This window comes from Pezoporus flaviventris, unplaced genomic scaffold, assembly GCF_033815535.1.
Source record: "Pezoporus flaviventris isolate CSIRO_AGI_PZ_B2104156 unplaced genomic scaffold, CSIRO_AGI_Pfla_v1 ptg000016l, whole genome shotgun sequence".
Classification (NCBI taxonomy): Eukaryota; Metazoa; Chordata; class Aves; order Psittaciformes; family Psittacidae; genus Pezoporus; species Pezoporus flaviventris.
The window spans coordinates 4,419,546-4,436,786 of record NW_026892564.1 but is presented as its reverse complement, the minus strand read 5'-3'; the positions used below and the strand labels follow the sequence as shown (position 1 = coordinate 4,436,786).

The following is a 17,241-nucleotide window of genomic DNA, read 5'->3' as shown; positions in this document are numbered from 1 at the left end:
GATGAGGGCCATGAGTAAGGAGCCATCAGTGGGCAGAAGCAGCCCAGGGGCTGGATAGCCCAGGGGCTATCCACAGAGGCTCTGTAGTTGCGCAGCTGGGCCTACATGAGGCACAGAAGCAGGGCTGGTCAGGAAGAACCGATTCTGCCCTGGGTTTGTGTGGCAAAGATGTGGTAGCTGGGGGCTACAGGGAGCAGCTGCTGGAAGCTTCCCATGTGTCCAACAGGGCCAATGACAACAGGGGAGAAGGGACTGGTGAGGAGGTGGTGTTGAGAAATTTGACTTTTATTTTTTCATGCCCCTGCTCGGCTGCGATTGGCAATAAACTGAGAGAAAAGAGTGAGCGATCTCTGTCCGTGTCCTTGTGTCGACCGACGAGCCTTTCGTTTTATGTTCTCCCCTCTGTGCAGCTGAAGAGCACAGCGGCAAAGCAGCTTTGGTGAGCGAGTGCCTGGCGTCCAGGCACAGTCAAGCGGCAGAGACTCAAGGGTTGTACGCCGAGGCAGAGCCTGGGTAAGGACAGCAGGCGGCTGTCCTGAGGGAGAGGTCCCCACAGCTTGGGGCCTCAGGCCGGCCTCGGCCTCGCGGCCGCCGGGACCCATCTCCGAGCACAACTGTGGCTCCCGGGCCGGCCCTGGCCCGGCGGCAACTGCCGCTGGGGAGAGCGGAGCTGCCCCAGGCCCGCGGCCGGGCCGGGCGGGGCGGGGCGGGGCGGCGGAACCGACCCGAGGCTGCGGGCTGCTGGACACGGGCAGCCCAGCTCACCCACCGCGCCCACGGCCGTGCCGCAGAGCTTGGCGGGGGGGGCAGTAACGGGCTCCACTTCCCGTGGCGCCCCGCGGGCGCGGCGCAGGCGCAGTGTGGGCTGGGTTCGGCTCGGCTCGGCTCGGCTCGGCTCGGCGCTGGCGGTGGGTTGGGGCCGGGATCATGAGGCGTCGGGGTGCGGTGCAGCGGAAGGTGCCGTGTTTGTTCGTGACGGAGGTGAAGGAGGAGCCGTCGGCCAAGCGGGAGCGGCAGGTGGTCGGGGCGGCACGGGGCTGGGAGGGCGGTAGGAGGTGGGGGCCCCAGTCTCCGCGGCGGGGCCGAGTCCGGTGCCGGGTCGAGCTGACCGGAGCGCACCCGACGGGGTGAGTCAGCCGAGTGGTGAGAGGTTTGGCTGCAGGTCTCTGGCGAAATGGACGGTGGCGTATCCAGGTGCTCACGCAAGAGTCGGAAATGGTCACGGCAAGGAACGAGCCTGCTCCACCGTGGACAGACTGGGAGTTGTGTAAAACTGTCGCGCCATGCCCGCCTGTGAGCCTTGTGGGGAATAAACGCGCTTTTTTCTCTTCTGTTTTGTTGTGATCCGGGCAGTAACAGGGTTATGCGGGAAGAATTCCTTTGAGGCTGTAAAACGTGGGATATCTAATAAGGGGAAAGTAGTGGATCCGAGTCAACGTTACGACTTCCTGAGATGGAAATGGCAGTGTCAAGACAGACTGGGGTGTGATTCGCCTCTCTAGCCATAGACCTTCAATCTTTCTTACCTGGTTTTAGGAGCAGTACCTACTGTTTTCTGTCAGCTGCATGGTGAACTTTTATCCGTGTGGGTGACTTTCACCCTTTAGTATTTCACTTCTGGACGGAAGAGCTGAAATGATTGCCAAGACTTCAGTAACTAAGTTGTTCAACTCTGAGTAGCAACACCATCGTGGTAATGGTCATGTAAGGGTCTCCCTATGTATTTTCTTAATTCATGCAGAAGAAACCATTAGGGGATTAGGTCTAGAACTGGCATACGCTGTGTTTTCCCTTTTTTCAAACTGCAGGCAAGAATTCCAGAGGGGGTTCTGTTTGCTGGGGAAGAAGGGTGGTGGTGGTCAGAAAACCAACGGGAATTTTACCTTCTTACCCTGAACGATTTTCATGTAATCTTCATAAAATTGTCATAGATGATTGCAAATCTGTTTTCTAAAATAGAAAACAGCCCATTGATACAAAGAAAGCCTGTAGAAGGTTCTCATTTTATGAATTCAGAGTTCTGTTTTGAGATTCACAACTCATAGGTGTCCTGGGAGAGAGGAGGAAGGGGAGATGATTTTGCAGGAACATTTGAATCCAAACACGACTGGTGATATGTTTACAGTGATGCTGTTACAGAACCCCGCTTAGAAATTTGGAATAGTTGTGGGTGGCTGTTTATTTCAGATGCCTGGATCACTTGTGTCTTTGCTCTTGGAAGTGGAAGACTGTTTAGTTGGCAGCTCTGATACCAAGTGTGTAACATCAGGATGCTTTTGCTACCTTGTGTTGCACTGGCCCTTGTATTTCATGGCATAAAATGGTGCTGTTGGCTTCCAGTTCCGAACTGAGAGCTTGGAGCAGCTCATGGGGATGAATTTCTGTTGCCATTGTCATACAGGAAGGCACATCCAAATACTGCAGCATTAGCCTGGAGCCCTTCTAGTTTATATGCACTACTTGAAGTGCATAAAATGGCAAAATTATCTCTAAATAATAAACAAGTGTGGAAAAGGGGGAGAGAGTTTGCAAAGAGATTGCCTTTGGTCTTCTGTATTAGAGCATTTTCCAGGCTGCCATGTCTTGAGGAAACTGGTGTATTTTGATAGGGTTAGAAATCAGGAATAGGATGAGTAAGACTTGGCTTCTAGAGTCCAGTTGTCAGGAGCAAGAATCCACATGAGAAAAAAGACAGTAATCTAGCCATGATGAGGGTTTAAAATACCTGTCTTTTTTTCAGCCGTTTAAAGTTTTGGCTACTGAAACTATAACTGCAAAGGCGATAGAGGCAGATATATACAGTGCAATTCCTACTGAAAAGGTGGATGGAACCTGCTGTTACGTAACTACCTACAAAGGTAATGCAACGGTTTTGTGAGTTTTCTCATGCTGAGTAGAAGCCTTGTTTTATGTAGCTTTTGCTTTTGTTGTGAGGTTTACTGGATTACAGCTTTTGTGAATGCAGCTGCCATTGAAGATCTTGACCACGCAGTAATAGTTACCGTAACCATAGGTCCATGTAGTCTAATGAATGTATGAATTTATGTAGTGTCTTTGGCCGTAAAATAATTTCTCTTGTTGCAAATGAGAATTCATACCTTGTCTTTTATGTACTTGATTTCAGCGGGTATGGTCACCTCGGTAAACTGCTGGTTTTCTTTCTCTGGAAACTCTAGGGCAACCCTATCTGTGGGCTAGGCTGGATTGTAAACCTAACAAGCAAGCTGAAAAAAAGTTTAAACAATTCTTGTATTCATTGGAAGATTGCAAAGGTTGGTGAAGATTTCTTACTTTTTCTTTTCCGATAGAAGTTAATCTAGTTTGCAAAGCGGCTCTCATGTAATGCAGGAAATGTCAGTGATCATACTCAAATTATTTTAATGTCACTCTTGAAGAGAACTTTAGAGTCGACTGGGGAAGGAGATACCAAAAGCAGTGCAGTGGGTGAGATAAGGGCTGGCATGGTATGGCCAGTGGGTGGCAATGCCTGTGGGAACGTTTACAGGTCTCCTGGGAGCATGGAGAGCTCAGGAGTGTGTCTGAAATTCTTGTCCACCAGTGCATGCAGTGTGAGAAGCAAACAGCATGAAATGGAAGCATTGGTTAGCTCCCAGAATTACACTATCATCGGTATTATTGATACTTGACGGAATGAGTGGCGCGATTGGAGTGCTGGGAGGGAGGCCTACAGGCTGTTTAGGAGGGATAGAGAGGGCAGGTGAGGTGGAGGTGTTGCACTGTGCATGAGGGAAAGGTTTGACTCTACAGTCTGTATGGTTAGTAGGTGATGCAGTTGTGAAGTAGGGGAAATGGAAAACAAAGGAGTCGTTGTAGAGGGGTGTCTACTTCCAATAGCCCAACCAGGATGCAAGCAGCAGTAAGTTATTTCATAGGCAATTAGGAGATGTTTCCGGATCGGTAGCCCATGTCCTTGTGGGAGATTGCGATTTCCCAGACATCAGCTGGGAATATCATACTGCTGTGATGAGCAGGTCTTGGAAAGGAAATCCTATGATCTCCGGAAGCAAGGTCGGGCTTTGCTGGAGTATTAGAGAGACATGGTTTGTATATCATAGAACTGTAGGGTAGTTAGGGTTGGAAAGGACCTTAAGATCATCTAGTTCAAACCACCCTGCCATGAGCAGTGACACCTCACACTAAACCGTGTCACCCAAGGCCTTGAACACTGCCAGCGATGGAGCGTTCACAGCTTCCCTGGGCAACACATTCCGGTGCCTTATCACCCTTACAGTAAAGAACTTCTTCCTCATATCCAATCTAAACTTCCCCTGTTTAAGCTTTAACCCGTTACCCCTTGTCCTGGCACTACAGTCCCTAATGAAGAGTCCCTCCCCAGCATCATTATAGGCCCCCTGCAGATACTGGCAGGTTGCTATGGGGTCTCCACGCAGCCTCCTCTTCTCCAGAAAAAAAAATCATGCAGGAAAAAGACACGAAGGGCCTCAGGTGAGGGAGCTAGTCCTGTTAGGGCAGGACCCCTCCTGATCATCTACCAAAAAGGTCTTGGGAGTTGGGAAGTCTGCACTGACTGGAATCTAGCCAGTGTTACTCCAGTCCTCAAAAAGGGCATGAGGGAAGACCAGGGAACCTACAGACCTGTTAGTCTAATGTTGGTTGCAGAAAAAATTATGGGGAAGATTCTGCTTGGTTCTGTTGAAAGTCATTTAAAGAATAAAGAAATAGTCGTCTGGCACAGTCACATGGATTTACAAAGGCAAAGTCCTGTTTAACTAATTTGGTATCCTTCTATGATTAGGTCACCTGCCTACTGGATGAAGGGAAGGTGGTGGGGGTAGTTTTTCTGGACTTTAGTAAGGCTTTTGATACTGTCCCTGACAGCATCCTTCTGGAGAGGTTGGCCAACTGTGGGGACTAAGAAGGTTCACAGTGTGCTTGGTGAAGAAGTAGCTGAAGGGCAGAGCTCCCAAGGTTGTAGTGAATGGGACTGCATTTGGCTGGGGACTGGTCACCAGTGGTGTTCCTCCTGGCTCAGTTCTACAGTTCTGGTTGACAGCAGCATTCCCTGGCAGCCCAGAGGGCAAACTGCATTCTGGGGTGCATCAAACCAGCATAACCAGCTGGTCAAAAGAGGTGATTATCCTGCTGTATTCAGTGTTGGTGGAGCCTCACCCTGAATCCGGTGTGCAGTTCTGGGCCCTAGAGCTTGAAGGACATTAAGGTCCTTGCATGCGTTCAGAGGAGGGCAACAATGGTGGTAATGGGGCTGGAAAGAAGGTACTCTGAGTGCTTCGGGCTTGTTGAGTTTGCAGAAAAGGAGGCTGAGTGGTGATATGTTTTCCTCTCTACAGCTTCCTGAGGAGGGGAAGTGGAGAGGGTTTAGACATTAGGAAGCTTTTCTTTACTAAGAGGGTGGTCAGACACTGGAAGAGGCTTCCTAGAGAGGTGGTCAATGTCCCAGGCCTGTCACTGTTCAAAAGGCATTTTGACGATGCCCTTAACAACAACAGCGTGCTTTAAGTTTTGGTCAGCCCTGAATTGGTCATGCAGTTGGACTGGATGATTGTTGTGGGTCCCTTCCAACCAAAATTCCGTTCTGTTTTGTTCTTATTTATCTTGTTCCACTTTAAATACAATGTTGGCTATTTAGATGCCTATTTCCGCTTCTTAGTTTTGAACTTTTAAACTACACCATCCTAATTGTAGCTTGCCTGAGTGTGCCAGATTTTAGTGCTTGTACTAATTGGGACTACTGCCTGTAAAACAAAGTTTAGATCAGTGGTATTTTAATAGTTGCATTGAAAGACGATCAAAACGTAAAATTGGCTAAGAGTTTGCCAGGAACTAAATGTCGTACTTACACATCTAGAATTTGCTTGGAACATTGAAGAGGATTTCAAGCCTGTTCCAGATACCTGGATTCCAGCAAAGGACATAGAGTTTTCTAATGGCAATCCCTTGCCTGATGAGAACGGACATATGCCAGGTACTTAAGATGCAGAATGGGTAAAGTGGGTGGGGGGAAATCCATTTTTGAAGTTAATTAGAATTAGTTGTAGAGTAAAAAGTAGTAGTTAACCTGTTCAGAAAAGAATTGCATGTCATTCATTCAGTGTCTAGAAAGGCTTTGTTCTTCTGACACAATGAAAATAATTGCAGTTTGCTGTACAGTCTTACAGGGCTTCAGCTGAAGGCATAGTTGTCCTGTTTGCATTCCTCTGACATTTCTCTGAGACACAACAGAGTTTCTCTTGTTACTCTTTCTGTTCGGAGTTAATGGTGTGTATTGTTGTTTTGGGTTTTAATGCATGTACAGTTCTACTACATGTTTGATAACTTCAGGTATTTACTTTGGTAAAATGAAATGTTTTCTCCTAGGTTGGGTGCCTGTGGAGAAAAATAGTAAGCAGTATTGCTGGCACTCATCCGTTGTAAATTATGAGGCTGAAATAGCACTGGTATTGAAACACCATGCTGATCCAGGGCTTCTGGAAATCAGCCCGGTGCCATTATCAGAAATTTTAGAGCAAACACTGGAGCTTATTGGGACTAATATTAATGCAAATCCGTATGGTAAGTTTCTATGGTCTTTTCTTAAATACTTTCCTATTTGGTGATATTTTTGAGTTAAGTCAATGCTTTTTTTTTTATTTGCTTTTTTTTTTTAATAAGTTTTTTTAAAAGTTCCAAGTTAGCAGTGTAACTTTTTTAGAAAGGAGAGAAAGGGCTGGCTCAAAAAACACCCACCCAGAAATGCTCGCCTCAGAAAGCTGAGTTTTTACGAAACTATGTTTAGTAAACCTGTTTTCACCTGCGTGTTCTTCAGGAGTTACTAGAAGAATGCTTTGCATTACTCTTTAGTTGTTTAAAATGTTACTATTAAAATACTAAAATATTTAAGATTGTTTGTTAGTGTCTTTTCTTGACTTTTTTTTTTCCTTGCTCTTTTGATGTTCTTTATTCCCTTAAAGCAGAAAATGATTGCTTGTTTTTTTTTTCCTGTAAAGTCAGAAATTGTAATTTTTTAATTATAAAATCTTATGAATACTTTTTTAGGGAAATGTAATTTAAGCTAAATTTTGGTTGTGGCTTCTCTGTAAAATCCTTACAACAACAAAAATAGATATGAGCACAACTGATTTCTGAGCGTTGCTGTTAGGGTAACTTGCAAGGACAGATAGGAAAAATAGTATCTGGTCTAAGCATTTTCTCAGAATGTAAAGGAAATGCAACACAAAAGTTTAATGGCTGTATTCTTAAATGGAGACTTACACTGAACGGTCAGCGAAGCAGCAATGCAGTTGTTAACAGCCTGGCTTAAGTATTAATCTATATTTATAAGAAAATATATAAATAAAAGGTTACGTGAGGAAGAAACAGCTACATTTGGTACTTAAAAGTACGTATTTAACTGTTCCCTTAAACAGTTCTCTTAACTGTTACAGAATCTAATAAAAGTCTACCTTTAATAGTGCTTTAGATAGCCATAGTAACAAAAGTGAGGAAAATCTTAACGCACGTAACTAGCAGCAGTTGTTTGTTTTTTTTTCTCTTAACGTAGGATTAGGAAGCAAGAAGCAGCCTGTACATCTTCTTGTGCCACATGGAGCATTTGAAATAAAGAATCCGCCCCTCTGAAACAAAATGACATACTATCTTGGTTTGAAGGCTGCAGTGAGGGTAAAGTGGAAGGAATTGTGTGGCACTGCAATGATGGGTGTTTAATCAAGGTAAATATATATGTGGGCATGGGGGAAGCAGTAGAGTAATTCATACGACTTCAAGTGAGGTATTCACTTCTTGTCTCGCTTTCCAAATTCTTTAGTAGTAATGTTCTCCGAGCAAGTGAGATGACAGTAGAATTAGTCAAGACAGTGAATCACTACAGTGACAACATACTAAACTTTTTCATTATCTACATTATGCTAATAAGGTAATTGAGAACATAGTATTTTCTTGCCTCTCAGTATAGGAATACTCAACATTTTAAAGCTTCGTTTCTTTGTCTTAAAAATTCCTTTCTTGTAATGTTGACTTACAGAACAAGTATCGCTAATAAGAATGTGGGTTTTGATTAACTGGCAGGTTCGTATTTTTTCCTGAAGCTCTGGGTGACACCTTGGTTCTGGTTTGTCTTGTGCTTTGCTGTTACTCGTGTTACTCAGATAACTGCTTAATGATTCTAAGTGCCCCAGTGCAGAGGATTTTCGAATGAAAGCACATGCACACCCACACCTCCCTGCAAGTTGGAACTGTTGGGCTACTATACCAGAACCTCTAAGCTGATTTTACTTCTTTCTATTTTAGCTCCATCGCCATCATCTTGGCTTACGCTGGCCACTTGCAGAGACGCACCTCAATTCTCAGCCGGTTGTAATTTCTTTTAATAGAGCTAAATATGACTGTGACTTTGAACCAAAGAGTTTGTTTCACCATTTTTCAAACTTGAATGGTCAAAGATTTGACAGACTCCAAGATATCAAGTTTGATGCTTGATATGGGTTTTATGAGCTACATTCCTCCTGCGTCTACCACAGAACTCTTTACAAATAATCTCCTATCTCGGGCAACGGCCTAGGTACTGTGTGCAATGTTAAGTTTTTCCTAAATGACTGATTTGATGTAGCGAGAGATCCAACATCCAGAGCAGAGATCTAGCTTTTAGCATGTTTCTTTTCAGTTCGGAAAAATTCTTAACTTTTGAATCCATTTCTGGAAACTGTTATAAGTTAAGTGTCAGAAGCATACTGTAAAGGATGTATTTCAGGTGGGCCCATAAAATTGCATTTTTTATTTTTTCTAAGTTGTAGCAGTTTCTTTTGGTGGAAAACTTTTCATTGGTATTACTTAACTGGTAAACTGCAGCATTATACTGTTACTCAAAAGCCCACTCAAGCTATACGCTACTTAAGTCCGTCTGCTATTTTGAGACAAAAAGCGTGAAAGAAAGTAAACTTCTATTTTAGAGGTCCTCAGTGATTTGAGACATGACTTGGCTCAATAACACCCAGACTGCATCTCAATTAGGAAACTTCATCAAGGGCATATTAAGGAAGATGACCTATAAGTAATAAAGGTGAGACCGCCCGATTGTTTGGAGTTGGCTTTATTTGTGCTGTAAAAGTATACATCCAGCTATATAAAATATACAAAATGAAAAATTATTTAAATACCAAAACACCATTAGATTGGTTGAAATACTACTATAACTTTATTTTCAATTCTTTGTTCTTGGATTTTCTAAAATTTGAGGTAAAAACAGTCAGGGATGTAAGCGCAGGTAGTCAGCACACTGACCCTGAGTCCACAGTTAAGGATGATAGCGCGAGACAGCAGAACGAATTGCACGTTTTTACTGGTCTGGAACTTGGCAGACTTGGTACATTTTAAGAGTTTCTTGACTTACAGGGTAAGTCCAAGGTTTCAACTTCGCTTAACACCTGTGTATAACTCAAATTACTGTTCTAAATTAAGATACAGTATTGCAAAGGGGCTGGGAGAAGTAAAACTCATTTTTGACTGGTGTATATAAATACTGACCATAATCTGTCGACTAATCCAATTCTGTGCTCTTAGGTATGTGCCAAACTATTGTAACTTCAATAGACTTGTATTATTCCGAGATAAAAAACAGATAAAATAAATATTATGAAATTGCCCCCGAATTTATTTACTGTATTAATACTGAGGACACTAAACACTAGCCTAATCAACAGAAACATTGCCTGGACTATCCCCTTGAATGCCAAACTCTTCAGAAAGCTGCTTTAGTTTCTCTTCTAAGATAATATTTTTTTTAACTTCTTCACTGTAGTTATATTTCAGATCTTCAATTTCTTCAAAAAAGGAAGGGCCATAGTTTTCTAGTTCTCTTCTCAGCGCTTTTGTTTCTTCCTGTTAAAAAGAATGAAGGAATACACTACCTTTATCCGGAACTTGGGAAATACATGTCAACAACTTAAGTGGTAAATGATGAGATAATAATAAGCATGTTCTCTAGAGACACTAGATATTAGTTTAGATATTAACCAACTCCTCCTAGATAACCACTGTCTCATTGTCTTGCCCAGGATGATCTTTGCAACTCACCCTTAATTGCTGTTTCTCCAGCTCAGAGGCTTTCAACTGTGTCTGGAGGTCAGCTGCTTCCATTAACCTGTCACTTTTATCCTTCTGTAAAATTTCATTCTGTCCTGCAAAAGTCATGGTAATTTGTTACAAAATTTAAGGTAATGAAAAACAATGATACGAGTTATCTTGTCACAGTAATTCTGCATCCCCTGAAAGCTGAACAATTTGTAACAGTGTGTAAACCCAATGGGGATCAACAACCACCAAAAATTCAAGTCACTTGGGCTTTAGTTCTTACACAAATTAAGTGGGTGTGTCTGGCTCCTGTAACTGAATGCAGTGCTCCCATTGCCAGTCCTGCATTCAGTTTCTCTGAGTTAAATGCAGGAAATTTGGCAATAACGTAGTGTAAGGATCTTGTTAACTATAATCATAATTTCAGAAAGGGTTAGTTTTTCTTTTCCCAGTCATACGGCAACGTGCTGCTCTATAGTGCTCTGCTTTTCCCTTGGGAGTCTTAAACTATTTGCAGAGCTGGTATCTGGGAAGAGATGAATAGAATTCTATGGCAGCTTCCAACCCAAGGCAGAAGGGGTAATAAGCAGGAGGATTTCAGTGAATGACTGACACAAGAAGTCTTTTGAGGTTTATAAAGCAAAGCGATGAACTATACATCCTCTTGGAAAGGGAAATCTGACAAATATTACGAGCTCTTGTTCGTAAGATCTTAAAAATCTCCGCAATTAGTTAACACTTCTCTATAAACCCCTTGTGAAAGTAACTCCAAAATCCAGGACCTTAATTTGCTCCAGTTTACGCTACTCTGTAATTAACATAATTCACATAATTCTGTAGGTTTATTACCATTTTGCACATACATTTTAACCTATTTTTACTTAAGGCCCCAAATACAGGAGGATCATCATTTTAGTATTGAAAACGATTACCAGCTGCAGAAACTTCGCTTGTACATGTGTGCATGTGGTGCTTATAATCTTCCACCTGCTGAGCTAGTTCTGCTTTGTCTTTCTCTAATCGGTTATTAGTTAATCTGGAATATAAAACATTTTTAGAATAATTTTTAAAAACTGTTAAACTATTTTAGAATATAAAATATATAAGTAAAAATCGCGGTGGCCGTTTCCTGATTATTCTCATGTATATTGGCTGAATTATTTATTTAGGTATTTAAAGAGTACATTACCTTAAAAGCTGAAGCTCCCTGAAAAGGCTTTGCTCTGTCCTTGTACCTTCAGGAAACTGTTTGAGAAGCTCAATCTTAAAAGAAAAATTAAGAAAGTTTTACTCTTGAAACAGTATCCAGAGGTAATACAGTTCAGATGGAGTTCTCTTTGATACCGAATTAGAAAAATGAATGAAAATAATACTAAGGACATAACCAGGTACTAGATCATCAGAGTGTTCATCTACTGACAGTTTTCACAAAGCTAATTACCTACAGAGGGGTGTAGCCTCTTCAAGTGCTTTTCAGTAGAGGATGCAGGAGCAAAAAATCAGAGGCTATACGAGCAAAAAATACAAGACTATATATTTGAATGAAGTGACAATTTATGAACTCTCCTAAGGCTATGGTCAGTGATAGCCGTTCGTTCTATTATTAACTAAAATGATAAGGATTTGTTTGGTTGTGTTTATTTTTTTTTAACAACCATCAATCTCTTGTTTCTTTTTAATGTAGCTACCCTTGACACATCTCTTCATCAGTATTTGAGACACAAAACAAACTGGGAAGTGTGTTGCTCCACAGTAGCATCACATAATGAAATAATTTTCTCTCTGTGTTAATTTTGCTGCTGTTGTACACTTCCTGTTAATAATCTGACTTTAGAAAAGGAAAACCAAACACAAATTAACAAAATTTTTTTTTTATAGCACTCAATTCCAAGTTCTATTTATTGAATGCTTTCGTTGCCTACAGGAAATATATGACTTCCTATAGTGGAAGTTGTGTGTTTGATTCAGTACAACAAGAATGGCCAGTACAAGATGCCTGGGGAGCAAAACCCTGCACGTATTAATAAATGAGGGGATGGAAGCTAACCTAGGTGGGTAGTCCTAGGGCTGCATCTGCAAAGTACTTAAAAGCCAAAATTTGATACATCTTTTCAAAGGTGCCGGAGTTTAAAATTTATCAACTCTTCCATGTGTGAAATAATGTTTGTATGACTTATTAGGGACTGCATATTCAGAGGCCATATTGGTAATAGGCATGAAGATCCATGCCCTTTATGGTGGCAGAGTTAATCAGTCCCCCAAAAAAGACCTGGAAGAGGTAAGTTCCTCCAGCAAACTCACTCCTGCAGTGGAACAAGCTAGAAAGATTTTATTTGAAGCATCTGTACCTACATGTGATCAATGAAAGCTATCATTAAAAAAAAAAACCAAACAAACCAACAACAAACACATGGAAGAATACTACAGAAAAAAAAAATTCCCCTAAGACTGCAAGTCAGAAGTATATGTTGATAATCTGTAGTAAACCTCATTAATGGCTAAAACATGTAAATGTACAGGTACAGCAACCAGGGCTGAAAAAACCCATAAAAGCATGGATCAGAGAAAAATAACAAACCAAACTCTGCCCATATAGATATTAGAAAGAAATAAATATTAAGCAATTTATTCTCAGAGTCATCTGGCTAAATTTTACTCACTTGTTCTTTTAGATCTTGTAAGTTTTTATCAGCATTCTGTTCACGTTCTGTTGCTTCCTGCAGCAGCTGTTTAAGGTCAGTAATGCTTTGGGTTTTTTTAGCAATATGCATTTCCATTTCCTTTATCTTCGTTTTGTGCATCCTGGTAGTATTTTTATTTAGAGAAAGATAAGAGCAGAAGCTAATACTTTTGTAGAAATAGAGACTAAAATATCTGTGGGAGATTAAATGCCATAAAATACACTCTACGTTTGGGGCATTGGTCTTAAAAATAAGTGAGCTGAAAGAAAAATGCATTTTTAATCTTAGAGTAAAGGCTTTTGCAAGCGTTACACCTTTGTGGATCTTACTTAGTGTCTGTACTTTATTAAAGGGGGACTGAGATCTTTTTACTCTATTACACGTGAACCCTAAACTACCTCCTGCTAAAAACATGCACATCTGTTATTGATACAGCATGCACATGGGTTGGGTCTTACTTCAGTGTCATATCTTTGATTGATTGAAATAAATTAATGTACTGAGAAAGGGCTAATATAGATACAGAAGATGAAGTTTCCAAAGACAAAAACATTCTGCAAGAACTTCTGTTTACCCTGGAGTAACAGTAGTTGGAAGAGGATTCTGTTTCGATTTGAGCCATAGAAGGCTACAAAAAGGTTTTTTGTAGAATCATTGAAATGTTGGCTGGAAGGTACCTCTGGAGATCACAAGGTCCAATCTCCTGTCTGAAGCGGGCTTTCAGATACCACTGTGATCTACGTCTTGCTACCAGCTGAAGAGCCTTCCAAAGGATCACTTGGATGATCCCCCTGTCTGCCCTTCAGACACCTTCTACTATGACATCCATACTTTGGAAGATTTGCTGGTGGGGTGGACTGCATGTTGAAGTGACCTGGTGAGCTCCTTTAGGTTAGTAATGTCTTAACCTCAGTCACTTACTTTAAAATCATCTTAAAGTAAACGCAAATAAAAGTTTATTCACACCACTTGAAATAGACAAGCACAATTAAGCATAACCATATATTTTATACCTACCTACCTGTCTACAACTGTGTATCTATGTCAGCTTAACAGAACTAAGTAGAAATGTTTTTGAACAGGTGGAGAGCTAGAAGAAAAACTATGTTCAAACCACTGAGCTGACACACTAGTTACTAAGGGCCTACCATCTTCACTGCATGTTCCTGTCTTCCTCCTCCAGTGGCTGGCAGCCGGTTTTGCTTTCCTTCCGTATGCTAAATATGGCTGTCACTGACCTTGCGTAGGGACATTTTACCTCACTACATGGTTAGGGGGAAGGTTAGGAAGGAAGAAAAAAAAAAGGACAGCTTTCTGAAGTCTCAGTGAAGTAAAATGGCTCAGCAGTATGGCAGAGACACACTAAATCTGAAAGGGATCTTGTGGGAGTACAAGGCTGGGCATCAGCAGAAAGATTGTTCAACACTGTTGCGACCTAGGATGAAATCAGACAGGCTTCTCCTGTCCAGCTGATTTTCTGCCCTAATAATGTGGCTGTCAGAGGTTCTGGTTTTGTAGATATCTTCCACTTCTGTTTACAACTATTAAATAGTACTTTTTGCAACATGTCATCTTAATGTCATCCTGAGATCATCCATGACTAAGTACTTCTTCCCCGGATTTGCTCCCTTCCATCCTTAGGCAGGACACAGGCTATTTATTTATTTTAATGGCACATGCATTGTTTTGTTTTCGTGTCCTTTTCTGAGTTACATCAGTAAATGAGATAATATCCAGTTAAAAATTCTTGCCTCAAGAGGAGTAAAATTCTCATTCCTCTTCTACTTTGATGAATCCACACACGTGTATTTCATGTGAATGTATCTTCTGTCAGTCTTTATATCACTCTAGCGTGACATGTAACCAGCATCTTTCTTTGCAGCTCATGACTGAAAGGGGTGTTAACAGGAATGGTCTGGGGGTGACTGTTTGCCAAAATCATTACTTTAAAACAACTGATAGGTAATGTGCAGATAACTTACTGGTAAAGAGTTACAGACATTTACTACCAAACAGAACATGATTTTTGGTTCTGATCTCAAAGTCTGAGTTTTATCTAAAAATCTGGAAATGGTGGTTTACACGCTTCAAATAATATATTGAAAAAGACAATCCAGTGCCAGTCTGTCAGTTTTTCTCCCTTCTTCTACAGATAACAGAACCAGCTGGCTGACTGCAATTAGCCTTCAGAACACACACACCAGGGAGCATCAGCTATGACTATATGCCCCAAGGAATATAGAAATCCAGTGTGTTTCCTAACACAACCTCTGCACATTGACATGGTTAAAACCTAGATTCAAATCCAGCCAAGCTGGGAAAAGCAGGTTCCTGACTTACAGTTTTTGTTTTAGATTCTGATCCATGCGGTAAGGTACTGGAAAATTTCTAAGCTCAGCAAAAACGCTGACATTCCACAAAGCACAAATACAATACATTTAACCAGCAAGGAACACAAAATACTTCCTTTACCAAAACTATCCACAAGCCTACAGCTAATCTGAAGAAGGGAGATAAGTCACTGGCTACTCTGTAGAAGCAGCTGACAGGCCAGTATTTAAGGACACCAGATCTCTGCTGGACCTTTATACTGATTCTACATATTGATATATAATCAGAAAATAAAATACTGATGATACTAAACTATCTTCAAAAGAAGAAAGAAATTATGAAAATTCAAGCCTAATTTGTTTGCTAATATTTAAAGAGAAATTATCTTCCTTACTTCATTCTCAATTCCTACCTTGTTACAATGGGCTTCCAGGTTTTGCTGTCAGCTCCATCAATTTGGCTCTCAGCCAGATTTAGCCTCTTAATGGTTTCCTCCAGCTGCCCTGTTAACTTCTCATTTAATACCTCCAAGTTATTCTTTGCTATTCGTAGCTTCTCTCCATTGTCAGCTTCCTATTGTTCAATAAAAACAAAAGTTTACGGAATACTTAACCTAACGAAGCTCAGGATTATCTGAAGTGAGGGTGGGATAGGGTCAGTGCTGATTTAGAGGAAAACTACCTACAAGATCACTACTGCTATAACTTCCAAATTCTGTCTTTGGCTGCTCCCTGGATGTCTCCCCTCCACGTATAATTCAAAATTCTATCATAGCAATAGCAGTTCTTAGAAAAAGTGTCCAATCCATATCAACCATTAAAAATATATATAAATACACTTACCACGACCAGTAACTAATGGAAATCAAGGGATGCATTACAATGACCATACCTTTTTCAGTTCTTTACGCAGCCTCTCGTTTTCAGTAATGACTTTTTCCATTCCTTTGGTTTTAGAGTCATGACGCATACTCAGCTGGTCCCCCACCTGAAGTTTCATCTTTTCCATTTCAGACTAAATATCAAACAGTTTCTTAAAATACATATGCATTGCTTAGTAGAAAATATCAGATCTCCATTTTTAAAGCATGGCATAGTGACAGCTACCTAGCACAATGAACATAACATTTAATCATGTATTTAAATATATCCTTAAGGCACAGAGTGCCATTACATAAAACATGCAGTACAATGAAGTTCTGCTTTTCTATTCTACAGCCTTCATATTTGGTATTCTTAAACCACTTTTCTGCCAGTCGATACCAATAACAGGCTTGCCGTTTCATTTTCCTACTAACTTGCACGCTAACCGGCTATCTGAATATAGTTGCTGGAAAGATATCGGTACCTTTAGCTTCTCATTTTCCTGTTCAAGACCAAGTAATTTCTCATTAGAAACCACAGCTGGAGTTTTTTTCAGATCCTCATTTTCTCTTTGGACTCTCTCTACAACCTTTTTCATCAAACCAATTGTTTTTTCCAATTCTGCAACTGTCTTTCCGCTTCTACCAGCCTATAGAGAGGAAAGAAAAAAAGTCAAAGGAAGTTAACAGTTCATCTTAACATTCTGAGATACTCCAAATGTTATTTTATCACTTATTTCCCCGCTGCAATGTCTGTTTATTAAAAAAAGTTATATTTTGGTGTGAGTTGAGCCCTGAAGTTTCTTGCATACTTAGCTCCTCAAAGTCAAGACAGCAATTCCTTCATTTTCTGTGTTACTCAAGAAAGCTGCAGTTAGTCTCGAAATCTGCTGTGCTTTATGAACTAGACTGAAACATCGGCAAAATAAATCAAAGTACTACTTTATTTTTTAGCTTTCTTGTACAGCAGTTCCCTCATCCAACAGACCATGCAACTGCTTGAATGCTAATACTGTCTGAAGGAAAATAAACTTCTGCTGGATGAAAGTGACAGGAATAACTACATTTTAAAGCATAAGTAAATCTCCCTTTTCCCAAGGCATATATTCTCCTTGCAGAGTGATAAATATTTAAAAAATACATATCCCTTATTTCTCCGCATATGCTAGGCTGCTGAATATTTCAACTTCTAAATGTAGAACACAGAAACTGTAAGTTTTGGGGTTTGGGGATGGGGTTGTTTTCTTGTGTTTTTATAAATATCAAAGTCTTTTAATAATTACTTTACAAATCCAGATTAGC

The 17,241-nt window shown here is 41.0% G+C and overlaps 1 protein-coding gene and 1 pseudogene across 2 annotated transcripts; one reads left to right on the top strand and one right to left on the bottom strand.

Annotated features, from left to right (window-relative positions):
- The first annotated feature begins 899 nt into the window (after nt 1-899).
- LOC133269925 (RNA ligase 1-like) lies at nt 900-8,706 on the top strand (annotated as a pseudogene).
- Nucleotides 8,707-9,084: 378 nt separating this feature from the next.
- LOC133269927 (centrosomal protein of 290 kDa-like) lies at nt 9,085-16,849 on the bottom strand. Of its 2 annotated transcripts, XR_009743601.1 has the most exons (7): nt 16,425-16,849; nt 15,969-16,091; nt 15,490-15,650; nt 12,726-12,867; nt 11,255-11,328; nt 10,069-11,101; nt 9,085-9,873 (listed from the first exon to the last, which is right to left on the bottom strand). XR_009743601.1 is itself a non-coding variant. In XM_061454663.1 (6 exons), exons 1-6 carry the CDS (start codon nt 16,536-16,538, stop codon nt 10,978-10,980), a joined length of 738 nt encoding a protein of 245 aa, XP_061310647.1. In that variant the 5' UTR covers nt 16,539-16,849; the 3' UTR covers nt 10,068-10,977. The 2 variants fall into 2 exon arrangements, 1 of the variants encoding a protein (XP_061310647.1); XM_061454663.1 differs by lacking the exon at nt 9,085-9,873 and having other exon boundaries at nt 10,068-11,101.
- Between the last annotated feature and the right edge of the window lie 392 nt (nt 16,850-17,241).

Excerpts from the sequence above, each read along its gene's own strand:
- LOC133269927 (XM_061454663.1), bottom strand. The coding sequence starts at position 16,538 with ATGAAAAAGGTTGTAGAGAGAGTCCAAAGAGAAAATGAGGATCTGAAA. Across the intron at positions 12,868-15,489 it reads TGGAAGCCCATTGTAACAAG|GATGCACAAAACGAAGATAA; the intron begins GTAGGAATTGAG and ends AAATACTACCAG. Across the intron at positions 11,102-11,254 it reads AGGGAGCTTCAGCTTTTAAG|ATTAACTAATAACCGATTAG; the intron begins GTAATGTACTCT and ends TTTATATTCCAG.